The 21,208-nt window shown below is 43.8% G+C and overlaps 2 protein-coding genes across 2 annotated transcripts; one reads left to right on the top strand and one right to left on the bottom strand.

Annotated features, from left to right (window-relative positions):
• On the top strand, positions 1-6,315 carry nr2e1 (nuclear receptor subfamily 2, group E, member 1). Its single transcript, XM_067242249.1, is given in 12 exon segments — positions 1-58; positions 2,692-2,835; positions 3,764-3,853; positions 4,116-4,168; positions 4,170-4,352; positions 4,738-4,761; positions 4,763-4,852; positions 4,854-4,886; positions 5,004-5,100; positions 5,371-5,517; positions 5,716-5,809; positions 6,153-6,315. Coding segments are annotated over 12 exon segments (1,176 nt in total).
• Positions 6,316-8,086: 1,771 nt separating this feature from the next.
• Positions 8,087-21,011, bottom strand: snx3 (sorting nexin 3). The gene is made up of 4 exons (XM_067242250.1): positions 20,757-21,011; positions 11,956-12,051; positions 11,362-11,486; positions 8,087-8,871 (listed from the first exon to the last, which is right to left on the bottom strand). The coding sequence occupies exons 1-4, from the start codon at positions 20,916-20,918 to the stop codon at positions 8,766-8,768; spliced, it is 489 nt and encodes a 162-aa protein (XP_067098351.1). The 5' UTR covers positions 20,919-21,011; the 3' UTR covers positions 8,087-8,765.
• Positions 21,012-21,208: the final 197 nt, after the last annotated feature.

The raw sequence follows: 21,208 nt of genomic DNA, 5'->3' as shown, positions 1-21,208 counted from the left end.
ATGAGCAAACCCGCTGGTTCAACAAGTGGCTGTTTAGATATTCTCAATGTTAAATCAAGTAAGTGCGTTATTTTGTCTTTGCGCTGGAAGACTATAGATAATAGTAACTTTAACAATCCAATAATAGCCCCATCATACTGAAGATATTCAAATTAGACAGCTATGTTGACATCCGACGTTAAAGAAATATGTTAGGCTACGTCCGATGCGCTAGGTGGTCGGATGCGTATCTCTGTCTGTATGTAACTAAATGGTACATTTACGACTAGTTCTTGTTTAGTTGTAAATAAACGTTCAAAATATTCATGCACTTATCATAAATAATATGATATAGAACTACAATATAGAAGTAATTGTTATCATTGTACAATACTGTCTTTTAATGTAGGCTATTATATTAGGCTAGTAACTGCATTTCTTTGCTGGTGTATTTTTCATGGGGTAGGCTATTTATTTCCTTAGACATAGGCCTATAGATCTTAACTTGAAGGTTTGAATGTTATTTAATTTCTGTTAAAAAATCCTATCTATTGGCTAGTAAGACTGTACAATGTAGAGATAAATACAATGCTTCTAATCAGACTCACTTGGGTTCAAAATAGCCCTTTTAAGTGTTTAAAATAATGCATTAACACATGGCACAAATGTGGGTGTGCGTGTGTGTTGTGATCATTTGTAAAGTAACCCATAATGGGCTGCCGTCATTTGGTGAAATTTGATAAACTGTTGAATTCATCGAGTTTGGAATTATGAATGTTTATTGTGAAGAGCAAAAAGTCATTTTCTCACCACAAAAAACCTTCAATCACCAAAACCACACTTCACACAACTTGGTAACTGTAGGCCCAAATAAATTGAAATAGGAATAAGACGCCTATTTTGTAGATCTTTATCTGATAAAGACATAATTTGAAATCATATTTTGCAAATGGCTTTACATTGCACATATGTTTGAGACTATATATAATCTACTGACAGATTTATTAGCTGTTTGCAACGTTAAAAGTAGGCTACAGGACCGTTCACTATAAACGTCTTCAACAACCTTGTAGTTTCATTGCGTTTTGGTCAAAAGTTTCAATACACGCAGTCTTTATTTAAATGTTGCTGCTTCAAGTTCATTCACACATTGTGGGTGGTCACAAAATTAAAAAAAAAAAAACTTTTCCCTTAGTCAGTAAAACTCAGTCAGGTCTTTCAGCAGGTTTTCTGCTTGATGGTAATTACGTTAATGGAATATGCCATATATCTTTAAGCAATTACGGAACACAATGGCGACGAATAGGTCCCCCATGGCGAGAAGTTAAAGACGTTTTCTCGTTGCACAACAAACTCGTGGGCAGTTTTATTCCTTCCAAACAACGTTATATAGGCTATACATTTTACCATAATATATGCTTTATTATTAAATTAGGCGATGTTTAGACAATCTTGATGTGCTCGTGTGCGGCCTGTACATAGGCCTCAAATTTCAGGACACACTCTGGCCTGTAGCAGTGTAAACAACTTGCAGGCCAATATTTCATGTTTTCGACATGACGACAAAAGAACTACAAAGAGTGTATTTCTTGCAAAATAACAATTACAAAGCATTTCTAAAACACATTTCTTTACATCGAATATTTTTTCAACAACGAATTATAATATGTTGCTAACTAATTTTAGGCTTAAGTTGTTGTTCAGTTTTTTTTTCCAATAGCCTAATCTTTTCCTTTGCGATATTTGACATTGTGGATTTTTTTTTTCGATCTTTTTATGTTAACTAAATTGTAATATGCCATTTCAATTTCATTCCGCTTTGCATATTTGGGGTAGAAGTCCCAAATCTTCACCGAAGTCGATTGTTTTTGCTTCCCTGTTGTTATCAGGCGGGCAGAATACGAATTCCCATGCTACCCTTTTTGACGGGTCACTGGTGCAGCAATGAGCAGGTGGCAAAACGTCAGTGTAATTACATAGACGGCTTTCCCCTCCATGAAAAAGACTCCCTCATATACATACAAATATACTTCTTTTAAATAGATTTGAATACAGAATCTTTACAAAAATCACATTTTTTCATCTACTCCGGGTCGATTAACATACACTTCATTTGAGTTCGTGAAACGAGTTGGTGTGTATTATTCTCGGTGCCGTGTCACTCCCTAATCCGCAGGCCTATAGACTAGCAGGATAAAGCAGCTGTCGAGTCCCATTATGAAGGGGAGTTGGCAGCTTGTCGAGATCGGGGCAGTCAGACGAAGTTCAATAGGGAAAATCATTAAGTTAACACTTTCCCTAATGTCTCCATTGTGTTTCCACGGACATTGTCTTAGAGAACCCAGATATGACGCTTCCCACCGGACTCACCAGAAATGCGCGCGTTACATTCCCATGGCTGGACAGTAAATTAAGGCGCGGAAACTCTGTCTATTGTCATGATGCTCTCTCTCTCTCTCTCTCTCTCTCTCTCTCTCTCTCCGCTGTGTGTGTGTGTGTGTGTGTCCGTGTGTGTGTTGTTTCCCCTGATATTATAGTGGTGAGAGGGGCTGCATGATGTTGGGGGACACAAGCCAGAAAGTTTGACCCTTTTGGCCACACTCTTTTAAAGTTTCGATCTTTGTTATTCGTGTTGTTATTTTTGGAACGGGCTATTACGGATGCCCGCAAAGCAAAAGTGATAAATAAGTCTTAACATGTATTTTTCCTCAGGTCGTATATTGGATATCCCGTGTAAAGTGTGCGGCGACCGCAGCTCGGGTAAGCACTACGGCGTGTACGCCTGTGACGGCTGCTCAGGGTTCTTCAAGAGGAGCATTCGCAGAAACAGAACCTACGTCTGTAAATCCGGCTCACAGGTAAGACTTGTTTGTAATTATTTTAATGAAACAAATGGGAATTTATCCTTTAATACATTACTTATGTAATGCCCAGTATGTACACCCAGGTGATGCCCCCCTATCTACCGTTTTTTTTGTGATTTCATGTGATTTTACGCACGCTTTTACGGGTGTTAAGTCTCCTCCACTGCGAGGGGTCTAGGGGCCTAATCTCAACACCCAAGTCCCATTGAACTGAGGGCTAAACACAGTCCCGCTTTAATGTATTAGGTGTAATCCAATCTAATGTATGACACTAACGCGAGGATTTAGCCAGCAGTGGGCGGGAGAGATAGAGCCTACTTATCCACATGAAGGGATGAGACTGCTGTTGAAGCCGCAGGGGATCAAGTCAATGGACTATGATAAATAACACGATCCTTCACCTGTGGATTGGCATCCTGTGAAGAAAATGTTTGAGAACCCTTTCACGAGCAATTCACCTAACCCCAACTCTCTCTCCCCCCCCCCCCTTCTCACTCCCCCCACCCCCCTTTCTCTCTCTCTCTCTCTCTCTCTCTCATCGATCTCTCTCTCCTCTCTCTCTCTCTCTTCTCTCTCTCTCTCTCTCCGTCTCCTCTCCTTCTCTCTCTTCCGTCTCTCTCTCTCTCTCTCTCTCGTCTCTCTGTCTCTCTCTCTCTCTCCTCTCTCTCATCTCTCTCTCTCTCTCTCCTCTCTCTCTCTCTCTCTCTCTCTCACTCTCTCTCTCTCTCTCTCTCTCTCTCTCTCTCTCTCTCTCTCTCTCCTCTCTCTCTCTCTCTCTCTCTCTCTTCTCTCTCTCTCTCTCTCTCTCTCTCTCTCTCTCTCTCTCCTCTATCTCTCTCTCTCTCTCTCTCCTCTCTCCTCTCGTCTCTCTCTCTCTCTCTCTCTCTCTCTCTCTCTCTCTCTCTCTCACGTTTCTATCAAAGGGGGATGCCCCGTGGACAAAACGCACAGAAACCAATGCCGAGCGTGCCGCTTGAAAAAGTGTCTGGAAGTGAACATGAATAAAGACGGTACAATAGGCTTAATTAAATTATAATTTTGGCTATACGCCCGGTAGTGACGTTTTGATTTGAGGTGGCGAAATCGGATGGGAAGGTCGTATTTAACTGAATCAGCGGACAGAGGGGCTAACAGAGCATGTATTCATAACGTTCTCATGAGAGGCAAACCTATTCACACACTCAACCCCACAAAACACACATTTTAGTAAATAAGGCGTTCACAGACGAGTAGGTTGCTAAAGAGTCTCGTCTTTGCCCCATGATTACACAGCCGTGCAGCACGAGAGGGGTCCAAGGACATCTACCATACGCAAGCAGGTCGCCCCTATATTTCCGGGGGCACAAAGAGGTGAATGGTTCATCGACCCATTTTCCGGGTTCGTCTCTACCGGGGCCACCGTTCTTCACCACGGTCACGCAACTGGAGCCACACAATTTGGAGATGAGCACGGTAGCCAGCACCCCGGAGAGACAGACCATTGTGGGCCTTGCACAACCCACGCCCAAGGTAAAGGTCCCGGCCCTACAGTTATCTTCTTTCTGCCATTCTTTCGGCCATTCGGTCCTATGCCCAAGCCATGTTTTGTTCCACTCTCGTTCTGTAGTAAGAGGTTTAGAAGTACACATTCTGGTCCAGATTCAACAGCTTCGAGGCACACAAAATCTGTCCTTCACATTTTCACCCGAAATCCAGCTCACAGCACGAATATATTAATATTAACACTTTTGTCAGCAGGTGTTTATGCTATATTTTTTTTACCTGTTAATATGATATCCACAGAGCTAATGTTGTCACATTTTACATTTTACAGAGGACATTTTGTACGTTTTACAAATGTACAAAATTGTACAACAAAAAATTCTGACTGTTTTGTAACATATTTCCATTACAGTACCCTCACGAGGTCAGCGGCACGCCCAATGTACTTGTACGAGGTCGCCACCGAGTCCGTGTGCGAGTCTGCTGCGCGCCTGCTGTTTATGAGCATCAAGTGGGCAAAAAGTGTTTCCTGCCTTCTCCACTCTTCCGCTACCTGACCAGGTATGGATTGCGTACTAACGAAATCAACCATAACTCGGCTTGGTCAGCAGGTTAATGTCTAATGTGTGCTCAGTTGTGGTCATTTGGGAAACTGAGGTTTAGTGTCCCCTTTTCCAGCTGATCCTCCTTGAGGACGCCTGGAGAGAGTTGTTTGTTCTGGGCATCGCGCAATGGGCCATCCCCGTTGACTCCAACACTCTTCTTGCTGTTTCCGGTACGTAAAAGTAATGCGCACGGGCTGTCATAGCATTGTTTAAGAAAATGTTAAGTATTTTTAAAAATCGTTTTATAATAATCTGACGTTAAAATAGCCACATTTTTTTATAACATGACCCTCCTACGAAAAATATATTAGGCTATGATCCGAGTGGCACTAAAATAGATACATTTGCATAGTAGCCTAGGTAGGCCTACATTAACACGTTATTTATTTTATAATGCAATTTAATATTTACTAAAACATATATCATTCCCTCTCATAAAGGCATGAACACAGACAATACAGAGTCCCAACGATTGAATAAGATCGTCTCAGAAATACAGGCACTTCAAGAGGTCGTTACCCGTTTCAGGCAGATGCGTCTAGACGCCACCGAATTTGCCTGTCTGAAGTGCATCGTGACATTCAAAAGCTGGTAAGTTGAGGAGGTGGTTCAGTCTAGTCATGGTAAATGCAGTAATTAGGATACAGCACTACATCAAAACATGGATTGATTTAACGCTAAGAACGCCAAACAAAAAAGAGAAGGTAAGAAAAATGTAATGATGCAAAAATATTTTTGTATCATTTGTGTGTTTCTCTTTGTCCATATGCAGTACCAACCCACAGTGGTGCCTGAGTTGAGAAGTTTCCGTAACGCCAGCGCCATCGCCGCTTTACAAGATGAGGCCCAGCTCACTCTCAACAGCTACATACACACTAGGTAGGTCAAACAGGAGCCTACATGCATTGTTACAAACAATGCAAATGTTCATTCCATATATCAAAGTAGACTCAAGTAAAGAATGGTTTGTTGCCAAAATGAAGTTTTAGCATACATGTGTTCAATGTGTGTGTGTACAAGACTGGTCTAAAAGCACAAGTGCCTCCTTAATGTGGCTAGAAAGGCTATTGATTGAAGAAAATAGGTACTTGTAGGCCACCGTTTAAAGAAACGTAAAATAATAGCATCCAACCACCGTTTAAAGAAACGTAAAATAATAGCATCCAATCTCAGACAAAAACTGAAGACAGAATCTCATGCAATAAAATATGATTTATTTCAGATATCCAACTCAGCCCTGTCGCTTTGGGAAGCTGTTACTGCTGCTGCCTGCCCTCAGGTCTGTCAGCCCGTCCACCATCGAGGAGGTCTTCTTCAAGAAGACCATCGGAAACGTCCCCATAACAAGGCTGCTCTCTGACATGTACAAATCAAGTGACATATGAATTTTGGAAGAACAAGAGTCACACATTTGAAGAGGAGTGTCCATGAGTGGGCACACAGACAGAGACATAGAAAGGAGCACTGGGGTTGTAGCATTCGTTTTCTGAAGGACGCAAAGTTTCAAGTTATCCTTGTTTATTTTGATACAGTTCAGCATTATTACAGCATGTTGACACGATTGTAAAACAGCTTGATTTCACCAAGTAGGTTAGAGAATAACCGTTACCTTAAAGCCAAGGTTGCAAATTCTCTTATAGAATTGGATGTAGCATATTGAAAATCTTCAGAAGGCACTGCCAGCTTTGGTTTACATACATAGGCCTACTAAATCTATATAGTTGTAAAGAATCACTCGGGGATGAAAACCTGCGTATAACAAAATGACTTTGAATCTTTCCTGATGTTTTTGAGTGTGTGCAAGACCAATGAGCTTCACAACCAATGCATTTTCAATCCTTTATTGCAATGTTCAATCCGAGCGACTGGAAGAAACCAAAAAGACGACGCCGGGTCTACGACAACAGGATTTGTCCAAACTGTCTGTCCATTGACCCAGGGCTGAAACCAAACACGGTGGCGCGTCAGAACTGCGCGACAAGGCGCACGCAATGGATAGGGGGAGAATTTAGCTCAGGTTGGGAGCTCTTAACTATTCCCCACAAGCCCCGCTGACCTGACCTGCAACAGCTCACTCATGGACTTAAATAAGCCGCCTCAAATTGTCTGTTGGACTCTTGATACAAGTTTAATTTGAGCGTTCAGGTGTCTTTGGTCATCGTGTGTGTGTTGTTGTGTTCGTGTGAGGCGCAGCATTAAAAACTTTAGCCTTTGTGATTTTTCACACTAACACTGAAAAACAAATGTTCAGCACTTGAATTTTTTGCTTGCTGTAAATATTTTTTCTGTTGTACAAAGTGGGAGTTTTAACTTGTGAGAGGTGTACTGAAATATAATAGAATAAAACAAAAATAACTATTAGTGCATTCTGTCTTCTGTCTTACACAAGCAAAACATTACTTATTTTGTATTGCTGGTGTTCAGTTATGGTAAAGTCAATATCCCTACAAGTTGAAAAATAAAAATGAGTAAAATGTGCCCTTCATAGTGAAAACTGAGGAGATGCAATTGGTTGGACCTTGATGGTAACATTTCCTAGAACACTCCTTGGTAGAAGTTTGCAAAAACAGAATGCCAAGTAGTCTCTTCAGGGCTAAAGAACATTTCCAAATCAAGGGTGCTACTCTAATTCCTGTTCAGATTTCTATGAGAATTTCCCTGTGTGAAAAAGTAACAGCCCAAAGAACAGTGCCACACAAATGAAAGACAATCGTCGTTTTGATGAATTCCGTTGCCCACAGTACAATACTATAAACTGTTCCCAGAGACTGGAGCAACAAAACTACCTGTAATGAAACCCTAACCCTGTACCTGGTCTGTAAACAATGCCCGTATACTGTCTCTGTAGCCTGTCTTAAACTTGGACTGTGTCTGTAAGTCTGTAACCATTGCCCCTAACCAACCTGTGCCCCTAACCCTGTCCCCAGAGACGGCTGCCCTATGCATGTACCCAGCCTGTAAACTGAACCTCAAGCCTGCACAGAGGATGGGGTCAAGTCCCAACTGGTGTTAATTCTACTGAAGTGCCTTGCCCAGGGACACAACGTCATTTTGCACAGCCGGGAATCGAACCAGCAACCTTCGGATTACTAGCCAAATTCCCTAACCGCTCAGCCACCTATATTGAAACAAGAATCACAACCCAACACAATCACCTCGTGCATATGAGTGCGTTTGACCTGTTTTATTGGAAAATTTTCAAAATAAACAAAATGGCACAGCAGTATACAAATCTCGAAACGCACATGGCCAGTAGAAATGCTTCAGGTTCCCTCTGTGCATCTGTTTTTGCTCATTAGAAAATCATTTACAGAAGAACTGTTGGCTGGTGTACACACACATGCTTCTGTTCACTGTGGAAGGGACCATCTACAAAGTGTGATTTTCAGAGGCAGGGACCGTCTAAAAAGTCACAGTTATGGTGCGGACATTCCAATTGTACAACGGTGAGGAGACAAGCATGAGGCTTGTGCACACGGAATAGTGGACATTCTGTGTTTCTTTTTAAAATGACTATATATCCAGGACATACCATACTGATAAATACAGGTAACATAAAATACCCAAGTTAGTGGCATCTCCAGACAAATAAAATAAGAAAGACGATTATACAAATTATATTCAACCACAGTTATAAAGAGTAGACCATTCTTAGTAGGATCTCCAATAGAGAGTTGAAAACAAGCCAAAAACAAGATAACGAATCAAACAAGACTAAAAGACAGAGTGTGACTGCAAAACAAAGAGTGAAGATAATACAAGTGTTTGTGGACCAAGTAGGACCCCGTTAGCGATTGAGAGGGCTTTGGGTATTGGGCTGGGCTGGACCATGCTCTTAGGCTTGCCGTATTTTGGAAGGGGTGTAGGTCTTGTCCACAGACTCATCCTGTAGAAACATGTGCAGGCAGCGCTCATTTTGAGCTAGGGGGTGACCAGCCACTCTGAAACACACCAGAGGACAGGTTCAGTACAGGGCAGGGGCACCCGACACACAGTCAGCAAATCACAGACAGCATCAGATACAGTCAGCAAATCACAGACAGCTTCAGATACAGTCAGCAAATCACAGACAGCATCAGATACAGTCAACAAATCACAGACAGCATCAGATACAGTCAACAAATCACAGACAGCATCAGATACAGTCAGCAAATCACAGACAGCATCAGATTCAGTCAGCAAATCACAGACAGCATCAGATACAGTCAACAAATCACAGACAGCATCTGATACAGTCAACAAATCACAGACAGCATCAGATACAGTCAACAAATCACAGACAGCATCAGATACAGTCAGAAAATCACCGACAGCATCAGATACTGTCAACAAATCACAGACAGCATCAGACACAGTCATCAAATAACAGACAGCATCAGATACAGTCAACAAATCACAGACAGCATCATATACAGTCAGCAAATCACAGACAGCATCAGATACAGTCAGCAAATCACAGACAGCATCAGATACAGTCAGAAAATCACAGACAGCATCAGATACAGTCAGGAACAGTATCAGACACACAGAAAGCAACAGACGCAAAGAAAGCAACACAGACAGACACACAGAGACACACATGGCAACATATATACTGCAGGGAGGTTACACGGTTAAGCAAAATCCTGCTTACATACGTTCACACACAAAAAAAAGACCCCAATTGTAAGGTCAGGATGCCTCTCTTGCTAAACGGACTGCACACCATGCTCGACCTTCTTCAGTACAACTGGAATTTCAATACTATATTAGTTGAGATATATATTTCTCATCAGAGAGAGAGAGAGAAAGAGCGAGCGAGAGAGAGACAGGGACAGGGAGTAAAGAGAGGGGAATTTGCAGGACATTTTCAAATGTTCCATCTTAAATCTCTGTGAGAGACATATGCTGCAGAAGATGGGGAGTCTGATTAGGACCACTCCGTTCTTAGAACCTTCTAAAAACCAATCAGGTCACTTGGAGGACACATCATCAAGATATGCTGAAGGAAACGTACGAAAGAGAGTTAGGACAGAGAAGTGTGGGCTGGGGGAGGGGGGGGGGGGGGTCACTTTGGGATCAGAGAAATGATGTCCCTCCCCAGTGCTACCAGTCATGATCACAGTGCATCACTGCACTGCAGCTCAACTCTGCCTACTCAAATGAGAAATATCTCAAAGGGACACAAACATAGGAACCCTGGGGGTAATCAGCCATTAACAACATAATTTGTATTTTATTTTATTATTTCTTTATCTGCCAAATTCCAAACCCACCCACACCAGGAATTACAAGACCAAGACCCAGAAGAAGCAGGACCTTGTCACCCAGACCCAGCAGGTCAAACCAGGACCAGCTGGGACACCCACCCAGGCCAAGACCAAACAAGCAGGCCAACTCATACTTCATTTCCCAGCATGGTGATGGATGTAGATGGATCTACAAATGGATGTAGATCCATCTACATCCATTACTAGATTACAGAGGAATTTCCTGGGTCATGACTCGTCACACTAAAGACATCACTCACCCCCGGCCCTGCCCACACGGCTCGGGGGGGGGGGGGTTCAATATCTTTCTCTCTAACTTTCTCTCACCCTTCTTGACTTTATCTTGAGTCTTAATTTCAGTTGATAAAGAACATGTCCATCTCCTTCAGAGTTGTACTAATCTGTCATCTGTGTCTCCAGTGGTGCTCATGTTCACCAGCAGGCAGAGTCAGAGGGAACAATGCTCTCAATCACAGATTAAGCAACGCTGCTAAGCAGCTCTACAGATATTAAGTTTGAACAAAGACATGATCAAGATCTGTGTTTAATTCCAGAGAAAAAACACACACACACGCACACAAGAAAAACATAAATTACTGAAACATTCTCAATTCAAACCATTTTATGGACCCTTTTTCCTCTTGTTCTCACTCCCGTCTTATACATATTTAATATTCAAACACGTACAAACTAGATGTATTTGCACATGAACCAAAGATAATAGCCAAGTGTGCAATCAAAGCAACTAATTACAACCCCACTAACTTTTATTGTTCTGGCGTGGGGTTGAAGACACGCAGGATCAAAAATAAGCAGAGGTACACATACACCGTCCCTTTAAGGAGGCGCTGTGCTGTAATTTCAGATGCAATTATCATAAATTACACGTCTCAAAAAAACAAATGTGAAAAGAAAAAAGTATTGAGGTGGTGGATATCGGGGGGGGGGGGGGGGGGGGGGGGGGGGTACTTGCCGCCTCTGTTGTTCTCGTTTACAAGGCAATTATAAGACAGTTAAGGAGGAAAATGTGTGTGTGTTAAGGATGGGCTAAGGAAGGGATTATTTTAGTGATTGTATTTAGATGTTGAACAATGCTGACAAAGTGTTTGCAAAAAAGAGAGAGATACATAACTCTGAGCCAATCAATACTGACTGAAATGACACATACGGATGCGGACATACTTGTTAAGGAACTGCTCCAGTCCCTGTCTCCGCTCCTCGATGAAGGAGTCATCAAATATCCCATCATCCCCTCGAAACGGAAGTTGCCGGAAAAGAGCTTTCCCTGGGAGAGGGGGGACCACCACCTGTGGAACACACACACAAGCACATGTATAACTATTTAAATACAACTGCAAAAATGACTCCTTATTAAGTGTACCAAACCTAACCAGGTTTGCATAGGCACCAATCAACCAGAATCTGCTCGAGATCAACACTGTAACATGCGTTTGATACTTAATCAACAAACATAGCAAACGGCAAACACAAAAAACACCAGTTACTCAGGTACCAGCACTCTGTCCTATACAACACACACCCTGTTTGCTAGCAGTCATAACACAGCCCAAGTACTGGGGCTGGTTTTCATGAGTCGTTGAACTTGAAGCAGTTATTACCGGTAGATGTAAGGCTTATCATGCTCCCAGAACTTTCTGGTAAAACTTTGTCAACTCTAATGAGCCGTTTACAGTTTTTATTTGTGTCTGTTTGGGCTCAATGGCAGACAGACAGACAACCTAATCAGTGTGTGTGTCTGCCACCAGCTTATCTCACCTTGCTCTCTCTCTCCAGTTCCCCTCTAAGCCACTCAAAGTCGCTGTAGCGCCGACGAACACGGGACTCCTTCAGCTTGAAGATAGGGAGGTTGGTCTGGGGAGAAGAGACTCTGTTAGACCGCTGAAGACGGGATCAAACACATGCATACACACCTATTTTGATGTATGAGCATGTGCTGGTCATGCTGCAGAAAGCAGCACCAACATGGGCTACACTGTCACTGTGATGAGTCTCAGGGACACTGCACCTCTCCCCCAGGACTCAGGGTCTGGTCGGCCATTAGAGAATGAGTGAAATGCTGGGGAGTAATGGCTGCGGTATGAGTATTGAACCGACCCAGGATTGCTCAGTTTGTTGTTAGTTACTAGCCTTGTGGTAGCCCACTCTGACTTCATGAAGAGCCGTACAAATCAAATTGGAAAATGAAATGGGGGGAAAAAAAGTTTCCACTTATGTGGCTCATGAAGGTCTGATGTGTGTGTGTATGTGTGTGAGAGAGAGTGCCTGTGTGAGAGCGAGAAAGAGGGTCTGTATTTTGAATACCAAAATGTGAATGTGCACTGTGTGTCCATGAGTATGTAAATCTAAGTTACTGTTTAGAGCCACTTGAGAGGGCTTTTTCTTATTTGCGGCGGAAAAATTGGAAGAAATGTTGGCCCTTGAACAAAACAGTGAAGCATGCAGCAGACTGGCAGCACAATGCCAAAGCTCTTCAGATGGGCCAGCACAGCTCAGCCTGTCCAGGACAATGCACAGACAGACGGAACATTTAGCATGGAAGGACTACAATCGCAGAAGGTCAGAACTCACACACACAGAGAGAGGGAGAGAGTACGCATGAGAGCGGTGAAATTTGGTGAGGAAGGCTGGCATTCAGGCATCGTGAGCCACAGGAAACATGATCGATTGGATTGAGCGGATGTGTGTGTGTTTATGCCTGTGTGTGACAGCGTGTGTATTAGTGTGAGTTAATGTGTGTGTGTGTGAGGATGAGGGAAAGGTAAGTGACGAGCTAAGTAAATGGATGAATAAAATCAAGGGGGGAAGGGGTGGGGGTGCGGCGTGAGTACTAAGAGAAAGCAGGAGAAGAAAAAGAAGGATGGGAGGGCAGGGAGGGGTCAGTCTGGTCAGAACAGAAGTAACAGCAGAGGGTAATTCAGACATGGCCTTTCTATTCTCATTGCCTCCCTCTCCTTTTCATATTCCCCCTCTCTCCTATAAGTCGGTGTTTTGCCCTTGAGATCTCCTCTGAGTCTTTTCACTAGGAAACAGAGGCCTTCCTCTCCTCTATCCCCCTTCATCCCCTCTTCAAAAATATGGATTTTTTTGTTCCCCCTCTACAATAATGAGCAAAGAGAAAGAGAGAGGCAGAAAGACAGAGAGAAAGAGGCAGAGAGAGAGAAAAATATACTGACAGGATTTGATAATGACAAAGTGCATCTGTAAGCATCAAGATAGGTTTTATTTTCTGACTGGAAAATCAATAATGACAAAGTCAGGCTGTGCTGGAAGCAAGATGTAAAATACAACTCTGGAACTGGAATGATCAGTTAGCTGTTCTGAATCGATTGGATATGTCACACTGTTACTCTTACCTGTCACGGGTAGCCGTCTTCCTCCTATAGTACTCCCTCCCCGTCTCCCCCTTTCCATCTCTTACTCTTTGTCACTGTCTGCCTGTGTCTGCCTGTGTCTGCCTGTGTCTGCCTGTGTCTGCCTGTGTCTGCCTGTGTCTGCCTGTGTCGCTCTCTGTCGCTCTCTGTCTCTCTCTGTCTCTCTCTGTCTCTCTCTGTCGCTCTCTGTCGCTCTCTGTCGCTCTCTGTCGCTCTCTGTCTCTCTCTGTCTCTCTCTGTCTCTCTCTGTCTCTCTCTCCTACTCCCTCCCTCCATCCCTCATTGTTTTCCTGTTTTCCACTTCCAGCCCCTCAGCAGGTGAAGTTGTCAATCCCCCCTCCCCCCCCCTCCCACCCATAACAAGAGGATTATGGGAGTTTTCACAGGTCAGCGTTCCTAGCTTCTGCTCTCTCTCCTCGCCGCAGGTCTCCCAGAACACTCCGGAATGCTGAGAAGTTAATCCCCACGACAACAGATCATGGTTACAGGTAATCTGCCACCGCTGCGACGCTAATCCCATCAGTTGAAGAACAGAGTGATCTCAGAAACACAATGAATTAACAATGAACACACATGGGTGTCAGTACCCGATGCACACATTCACAACCTTGCACCTAACACACATACCCACACACCTACATTACAAAGGAGCCAAAGTGTGAGAATATGGAGTTAGGAAAGTCACCTGCACCTCCTGTCCTGCCTCCCTTCTGCACCCTGTGATTAAGAGATTGGCATGATTAACAGGTGGGTGGAGGGAGTGAGGAAAAGGGCAGGCTGGGAGGAGGGGGGGGGTTCAAAAGTGAATAGTTAGCAGCCTTTCTTTCTGAAACACACACGTTAGGAAGTGGTGTTTGGGAGCGCCACACGTCAAAGATCTGGTTTCTTTCCCCTGTGTTATCCTCACACCTGTCTGGAGGGGGTGGGGTGCAGGACCTCAGGTTTCCATGGTTTCACCGTGACAGGGACAAGGAGACCAACCCAAAACTCTCCTGCTTTAAAGCTTACTTTTTTCACATTAAAGGCACATTCGGCCTCTCCCAGTGTGTGTGGGGGCTAGAGAGAGAGGCCCCATTAAAAAGAAGAGAAGAGAGATAGAGAAAGCTGAAGGGTTTCAGGGCTAATGGAGTGAACCTACAGCCCAGCCCAGCAGAGAACATAGTTTGTACACCATTACACAGTCTGTTGGATGATAGTATTTCATACTGGTAGTCCAGCCCTTGATATTCTATTACAGTTAAACCTGAACCACATCAAACAAAAGGTCATGGGTCACCACTAGGGGTTTTTAATATTCAAGTACTAGCATTAAATTATGATGGAATAGGCCTACTCGTTAATAACGAGTTAATAAAAAATACAATAAAAATGTACACGATGGCATGTCATTTCTGTCTCTACATGGTCTGTCTCCCCCCCGCCCCCCCTCAAAGCTGTACACCTAGAGGAAACACTGATAAGAAAGAAAAAAAAATATCCCTATACATATCCACAAAGATTGAGATGTTCCAATTATATCAATAAGGCAGCTGGTAAAAAAAACCCTGGGGCTGGTTTACTTTTCCATCTGCAGCCGCCTTGGCCCGCATAACTGCTAAACGTTGGTTTTGGAGGCTACAGCCCTGTATTTATTACCATCTAGGCCTAATGCATTTATGTAGATGTGAATTGAAGTTAAGTTATATAAAGTTGAACAATGGATTTTGGTGTTTTAAAAACCCACCGACACTGTATGACTATGTTTAGCCTGTGTTCTGCTCCTCTCTCTCACCAACCGTCTCTGGAGGAGGGGATCCCTCTCTGAATTGCTCCTCCCAAGGTTTCTTCCATTTTTTCTCCTGTTGAGACTTTTTTGGGAGTTTTTCCTTGTCTTCCTTGAGGGTTTAGGTTGGTTGAGGGGCAGTTCTATGGGCATATGTGAAGCCCTCTGTGACATGCTTGCGTGTAAAAAGGGCTATACAAATAAATTGGATTTGATTTGAATTCAATTGAGGTGCAATTGAGCAAATGAGGTGATGCGAGATTCCCTGTCATCTGTCCCCTCTGCTTTCTCCTTGTGCTTTTAATGCACACATATATTTATTATATAGGCCAAAATGGATTTCTTTTTTACAAATCAAGTAGCCTACTCATACCCATCCCTAGTTGCGACACACCTGTAGGATGCCTTTAGTCACATAAATCTGCATAAATCACAACAGCAATGCGTGTTGTTCTGAATGACTGAAGGGAAACCTGTAAGCTCTGATTAGAGAGCATTTTATCCATAAAAAGTTAATAGTCAAAGACTGTGTGAAATGTGTGCTTTGTAAGCTGTAACCAAATGAGTGTTTGCTAATAAAGCCTTAAGAGAAAAAAGAGAGAGAGGAGTGAGGAAAAGTAAGGTTATGAACAAAGGGTGGAAACTGAGATCAGATTCAGGCTAAGTACTGAGAGAGTACTGTAGTCAACCATTTCATAAATATAACAGAAACTCTCTTGCACCCTCTCTGCTCCTCACTGAGTAGAGTCCTGTTAAAAGCCTCAACACAGCAGTAGTCTGGGCCTGCACCAGAAACACATGGATGGAACAGGTAGAACAGACAATAGCACTCCCGCTCATTAAAGACTGGGAGTGAAGAGAGCCTAAATAGAGAGGAGAGACAGAGAGAAAAAGCCAAAGAGAGAGACGGGTCACCCTTCTCCTGAGAGAATGGTTTCAGACTGGCTATACATTAGCTTTTAGCAGGATGGATTAAGTCAAGTTTAGTGAGCATCACTACCCCCCCCCCCCCCCCCCCCCCCCCCCTCCAATCTCTGCTTTCAGAATGAAAGTATTAAAAATGGCAGCACAATGCCACCTCATCGCATCATATTCCAGAAAGGGTGAGAGGAAGACGGAACAATACCGGAAGGGCAGAGGGTCCCTCTCTTTCTCTCTCTCCGAGTGCTCTTTCTTTCACTCACTCACTCAGGCCCCGAAAGCCTGACAGCCTTAACCCCCCCCCCCCCCCCCCCCCCTCCAACTCGCCTGGCAGGCAGAAAGCTGCTTTGTTGCCATAGTATCAACTCCCACTTTTGATACTGTCATTTCAAGTAGGATATGGTAGCCCTGATACAATATGTACCCCATTTCCATTAAAATAGTTGTCGGAGCGGATGCTGTAGAGTTTGGATTACACTTGACTGTGCCTGACAAGCCCACCCCCCCACCCCCCAACCAAACCTACCCTTCGCATTTTTATTAATGACCAAAAGGTTTTTCCTTTTTTCCCCCAAATGGAAAGAAAGAAAGGAAGAGAGGGGAAAGCTATGGGAGGGAAGAGGAGGGGTGGGGGATGCAGCGAAAGAGCGAGAGGGAGAAAGAGCGAGCGGTAAGAGGCCTTTCTTCACATGCTGCTGTCCATAAACAGAGTAGGATCCCAAAGTCCACTCACCTACGCGAGCTGCTGCTCTTACGCAGACGGGGGAGCCGAGCAGAGGCAAGGTCTAATGTTGCCGCTGTGCTTTTTACCCACGCACCCTCTCTCTCTCTCCCACCCCCCCCCCCCCTCTCCCTTTCTGTTTATCAAGTTCAAAAACAAATTTCCCAGGCGTCTAATCTGAGAAAGAAAGAGAGACAGCGAGAGAGGGAGCGAGAGAGCAAGAGAGTAGACAAGAGGGGACGCTATTCAGGAGACATTAGGACGGCACCAAACACTTTCAAAGAAATGGCCTGGAGGGCAGGGCTACAAAACACATATATTTCAATTGCATAGAAACAAAGTAGAAATAGTTTTACAGCAGATAGAGACAATCCTCTTCAGTTAACCACACCTCATGTTGTCCCCTTTCATTTGCATATTCAACCTGTTGCGTTTTTTATGAAACAACCTTTAATCATCATGGTCACATAATATGCATGACAAGTGACAGGATATAAACCATGTTCCAAATAAAACCACAAATGGTGGCCTGACCGTTTACAATGAGTTTATCACATGACCACAGGATAACCAATCACTGTTCGACAACTAGTCTCTCATGTGACAGTGACCACAGAACGCTCATTAAACACAAAGCTCCTCATATGACCTGAACATTTATAGTGGGAATAAACCACACAAGCTAGGCCTTAACAACACCACACAGTACTATACAACACAGCAACTCGCCTACTCCCAAGTGAAGTGGACATAGAGATCTTGCAAGATCTGGATTGGAGATGAAGATTAACACAGAGATTTAAAAGCAGGCAGTCTGACAAGGCCAGTACAAAGAGGAATCCCAGGGGGGGGCTGAAGCGGACACAGATAACCGTCCTTCAGTTTCTCCCCCTCCTCCATCTTTTACAGGGGTTTGGAGGGGCCGTCGGATCACTTTAATGTGCAGCAGAGGTCTGTGGAGGGGGACATGCGTCTCCTAGGCTAACGTGTCATCACCTTGGGCCTAGCTCTCCCTTCACTGGACTGCCGGACCCCAGGCTACACACAGAGGAACAACACAGACATTAAAGACTCTGTAGATCCGCAAGACCAGAGAGAGACCAGAAGGACACAGACAGATCAGGGGTAACAGAGAAAGTCCGGAGGTGGGGGATGTGGAAGGGAAGAGAGTCCAGAGAGATGACACACAGAACAGGGAGAGCAGCGATACTAGAGAACCAGATGGAGTCAAGTGAGACCAGAGGGAGTGAAGAAAATCAAGATGAACTAGAGATACCAGAGAGTACAAAGCCCAGGCCAGGGTGAGAACAGAGAGACCAGTAGGGCTACAGCAAAGCTGAGGGGGGTGCCTTTGTGCCCTCCTATGGGTGGGGGGTGCTGGAGATTGGGTCCAAAACATCCCCCACCCCTCACTCCACCCCCCAGCCCGACTCATTCTTCTGCCCTCTCAATGAGAGGATTAGGAAGAGTCTCTCAGTGCTGCGTTGTGGGATCTCACTCGATCTGGGACTGAAGGGGGGAGGGACGAAGAGGGGGAGACATCGATATACAAAGATTTCATGGCATATTTTCAAAAATTTGGTTCCAAAATATCTCAAGCGACGGGGCACCGAAACACATGCACCCACCTCCGCCAAGCACTCCAGACCAAGAACACCCGGGCCTAGCCCAGCGCTCACACAACGCCTCAGAGTAGGAGTGAAACACTTGCAAAGAAAGGGAGAAGAAAAGAAGGAGAGAAGTGAAGCAAAGTTGACACCACGTTTGTTGAGAAGTGAGGGAAGCTCCTCTTCTCCTGCGCTCTAATGCAAATCAGGGTCACCAGGGTCTACACGGAGGACAATAATACTGATTACACGCATATGCTAATTATTACACGCTAATCAAGTACAGTAGCCATAGATTTGTCGCTAATGCCTGGAGACAGGGCTTCTCTTCTCTCAAGCTTCTTTAGGTATGGGGAAGCTATAAATACCACCGGGCCGCTAAACACGCCAGGCCGCTAACCACGGGGGACGTCAGTTAAGACAAACGACAACCAAGAAAGAGCCAAGACAATCAGCTGGGCGGGAGGAACGGGGAGGGATGGGGACAGCAGGGAACGAGGTAGGAGAGAGGCAGGAGAGAGGGAGAGAGAGATAACTATCTCACATCTTTGTGCTGTTGTGAGCTTTTCACAGATAAACTAAACAATAGTATCAACTCTCATCTCGAATCATTCTTGATTACAACACAACACGTGTCTGTTCTCAAACTGAACTGGAGCACTAGGTGGTGTCACGTGGTAAGATCAAGAGGAATAAAACTACAAGGTCAGGGATTCAAACCTGACCTTGTCTGATTCTATGCTTTTATATGCTGATTCTATGCTTGATTATGCTTTTACGAGATGTGTTTAAGAAGTTTTATTGTTCTGTGAATATCTTTTTATGCGTTGTTCTTCAACTAAAACGCCAAATGAAATCACTCAAATAAACATTTCAAAAGTCACAGGAAAGAGAAAAACTAAAGGTAGAATTGTAAGCATGCATGGATCAAATATAGGACAACTTTCTGTTAGGCTTCTACTCTATACTGAGAATTGTAAAAGCAGGTTCCTGAGACAGTCAGGCAGCTTCATGCAAACAAACACACTTCCATGTCTTGCTTCCCTTCATGGCACAGGAAGGAAATACACATCATGAGTGGGTTGGATGGTTTCTGATCCAGCTCCACAGGCTCACATCCTGTCGCACATTTCCAAAGTAGCTGACTGCTAAATGTCTGAGAATAAAAATAGGCTACATGCACAAATGATCATACTAAAGATGTGACTAAGCAGGAGGGAAGCCACAAATATTTCTGTGATTGCTGACATCAATATTTCACAATGTGTTAGTGTGAACGGGTAAGAATGATGTTGCATGTAAATGCAAAATGTGACTAGGCGCTCAAATTGTGGGGAAAGTTAGATTAGTGATGTGTAAAACAAGCCCCCTTCACCTTGTTAATATATGCCTCTTGTCAGAACACGTCATGCAATGTGTGTGACGAATACCATTATCTTGTATTTACACAGGGGTGTGGCTGGAACTTTTTCTTTAACGGTTCAGTATGACAGTTGTCTGGGCTGGACTATTAAATAACTAAATGTTTTACTTTGCATTCTATTTGCACCAGGGCCTCAACAAGCACAACAATATATGCTAACTGTATCTAATGGGTTGATTGTCAGAAGAGTCATCTGGTGCACAGGACCCACTGACTGACAGTCCTTAATGAAACAGCAGGATAAGTCTAACATATTGATGGCATTCCTTAGAACATCTGGCTAACTTTACCTAGCAGAACTAGCCAACTAGCTACAGTCCAACACCAGCTTCCTTTATTTAACTATACAGGGTAATTATCGTACAGTGAATGACCTAACATACAAATAAATTGATCACACAGGCTAATGGAAGAGTTCAGAATATTACTAATTGCGTAATCCATATTTCATGAAGCCATATTGTTTATACAGCACGCTAACCCTGACTTAGCTATTGCTAGCATTAACATTAGCTACAAACACAAGCTAAGTGTCGACAACTTACTACTGTAAACCGATTTAAACTAGCACCTTCGGTAAGAACAGGTAACTATTTTGGGGAACTCTAATTGCAGCCAATATAACTTTAAGTAGCCTGATTGCCCTTTTCTTTGTGGTGAGTTCATTGCCCTGAGCAAGCTATAACCGCTGGTTCATAATGTAGCTAGCCTAGTTAGCTAAGATGAACTAGCATTTAGTCTGTACACTCACCTTCAGTCTGATTTCATACGTGGTAAATCGTCCCCTTCCAACACCAATCGTCTCAGGATTGCTTACATCAATCTCTAGAAAATTACTTGGGGGTCCATAAGCGTCATTCAAATTTTGAGGCTTAGTGAATAGCCTCCTTGTATCAGCTATGGTATCGGCCATGTCTCCCCCCACTCTAGCAAGCTAGCCAAGTTAGCCTCAATCGCCCTGACCAAGTCGTCCAGGCTGCGCTCAACACTTCCGATCAGCTGAGACGCAGCTGACGCTTGGCACTTTGTGCTTGTTTTGTTCACAACCAATGTCAAAGCGCATTGGACTTGGATTGGGCCGAAATAACACACGAGCGAAATATAGGCGAATCAAAATAGAATGCGCCGACTCATCGATGTCAGCTTCATTTATTTATTTTTATAGCTAATTATTGGAATGTGTTGTCCTTACTTATTGACACT

The sequence above is a fragment of the Osmerus mordax genome, chromosome 8, assembly GCF_038355195.1.
Source record: "Osmerus mordax isolate fOsmMor3 chromosome 8, fOsmMor3.pri, whole genome shotgun sequence".
NCBI classification, from domain to species: Eukaryota; Metazoa; Chordata; class Actinopteri; order Osmeriformes; family Osmeridae; genus Osmerus; species Osmerus mordax.
This window is presented reverse-complemented; position numbering and strand designations above follow the sequence as displayed.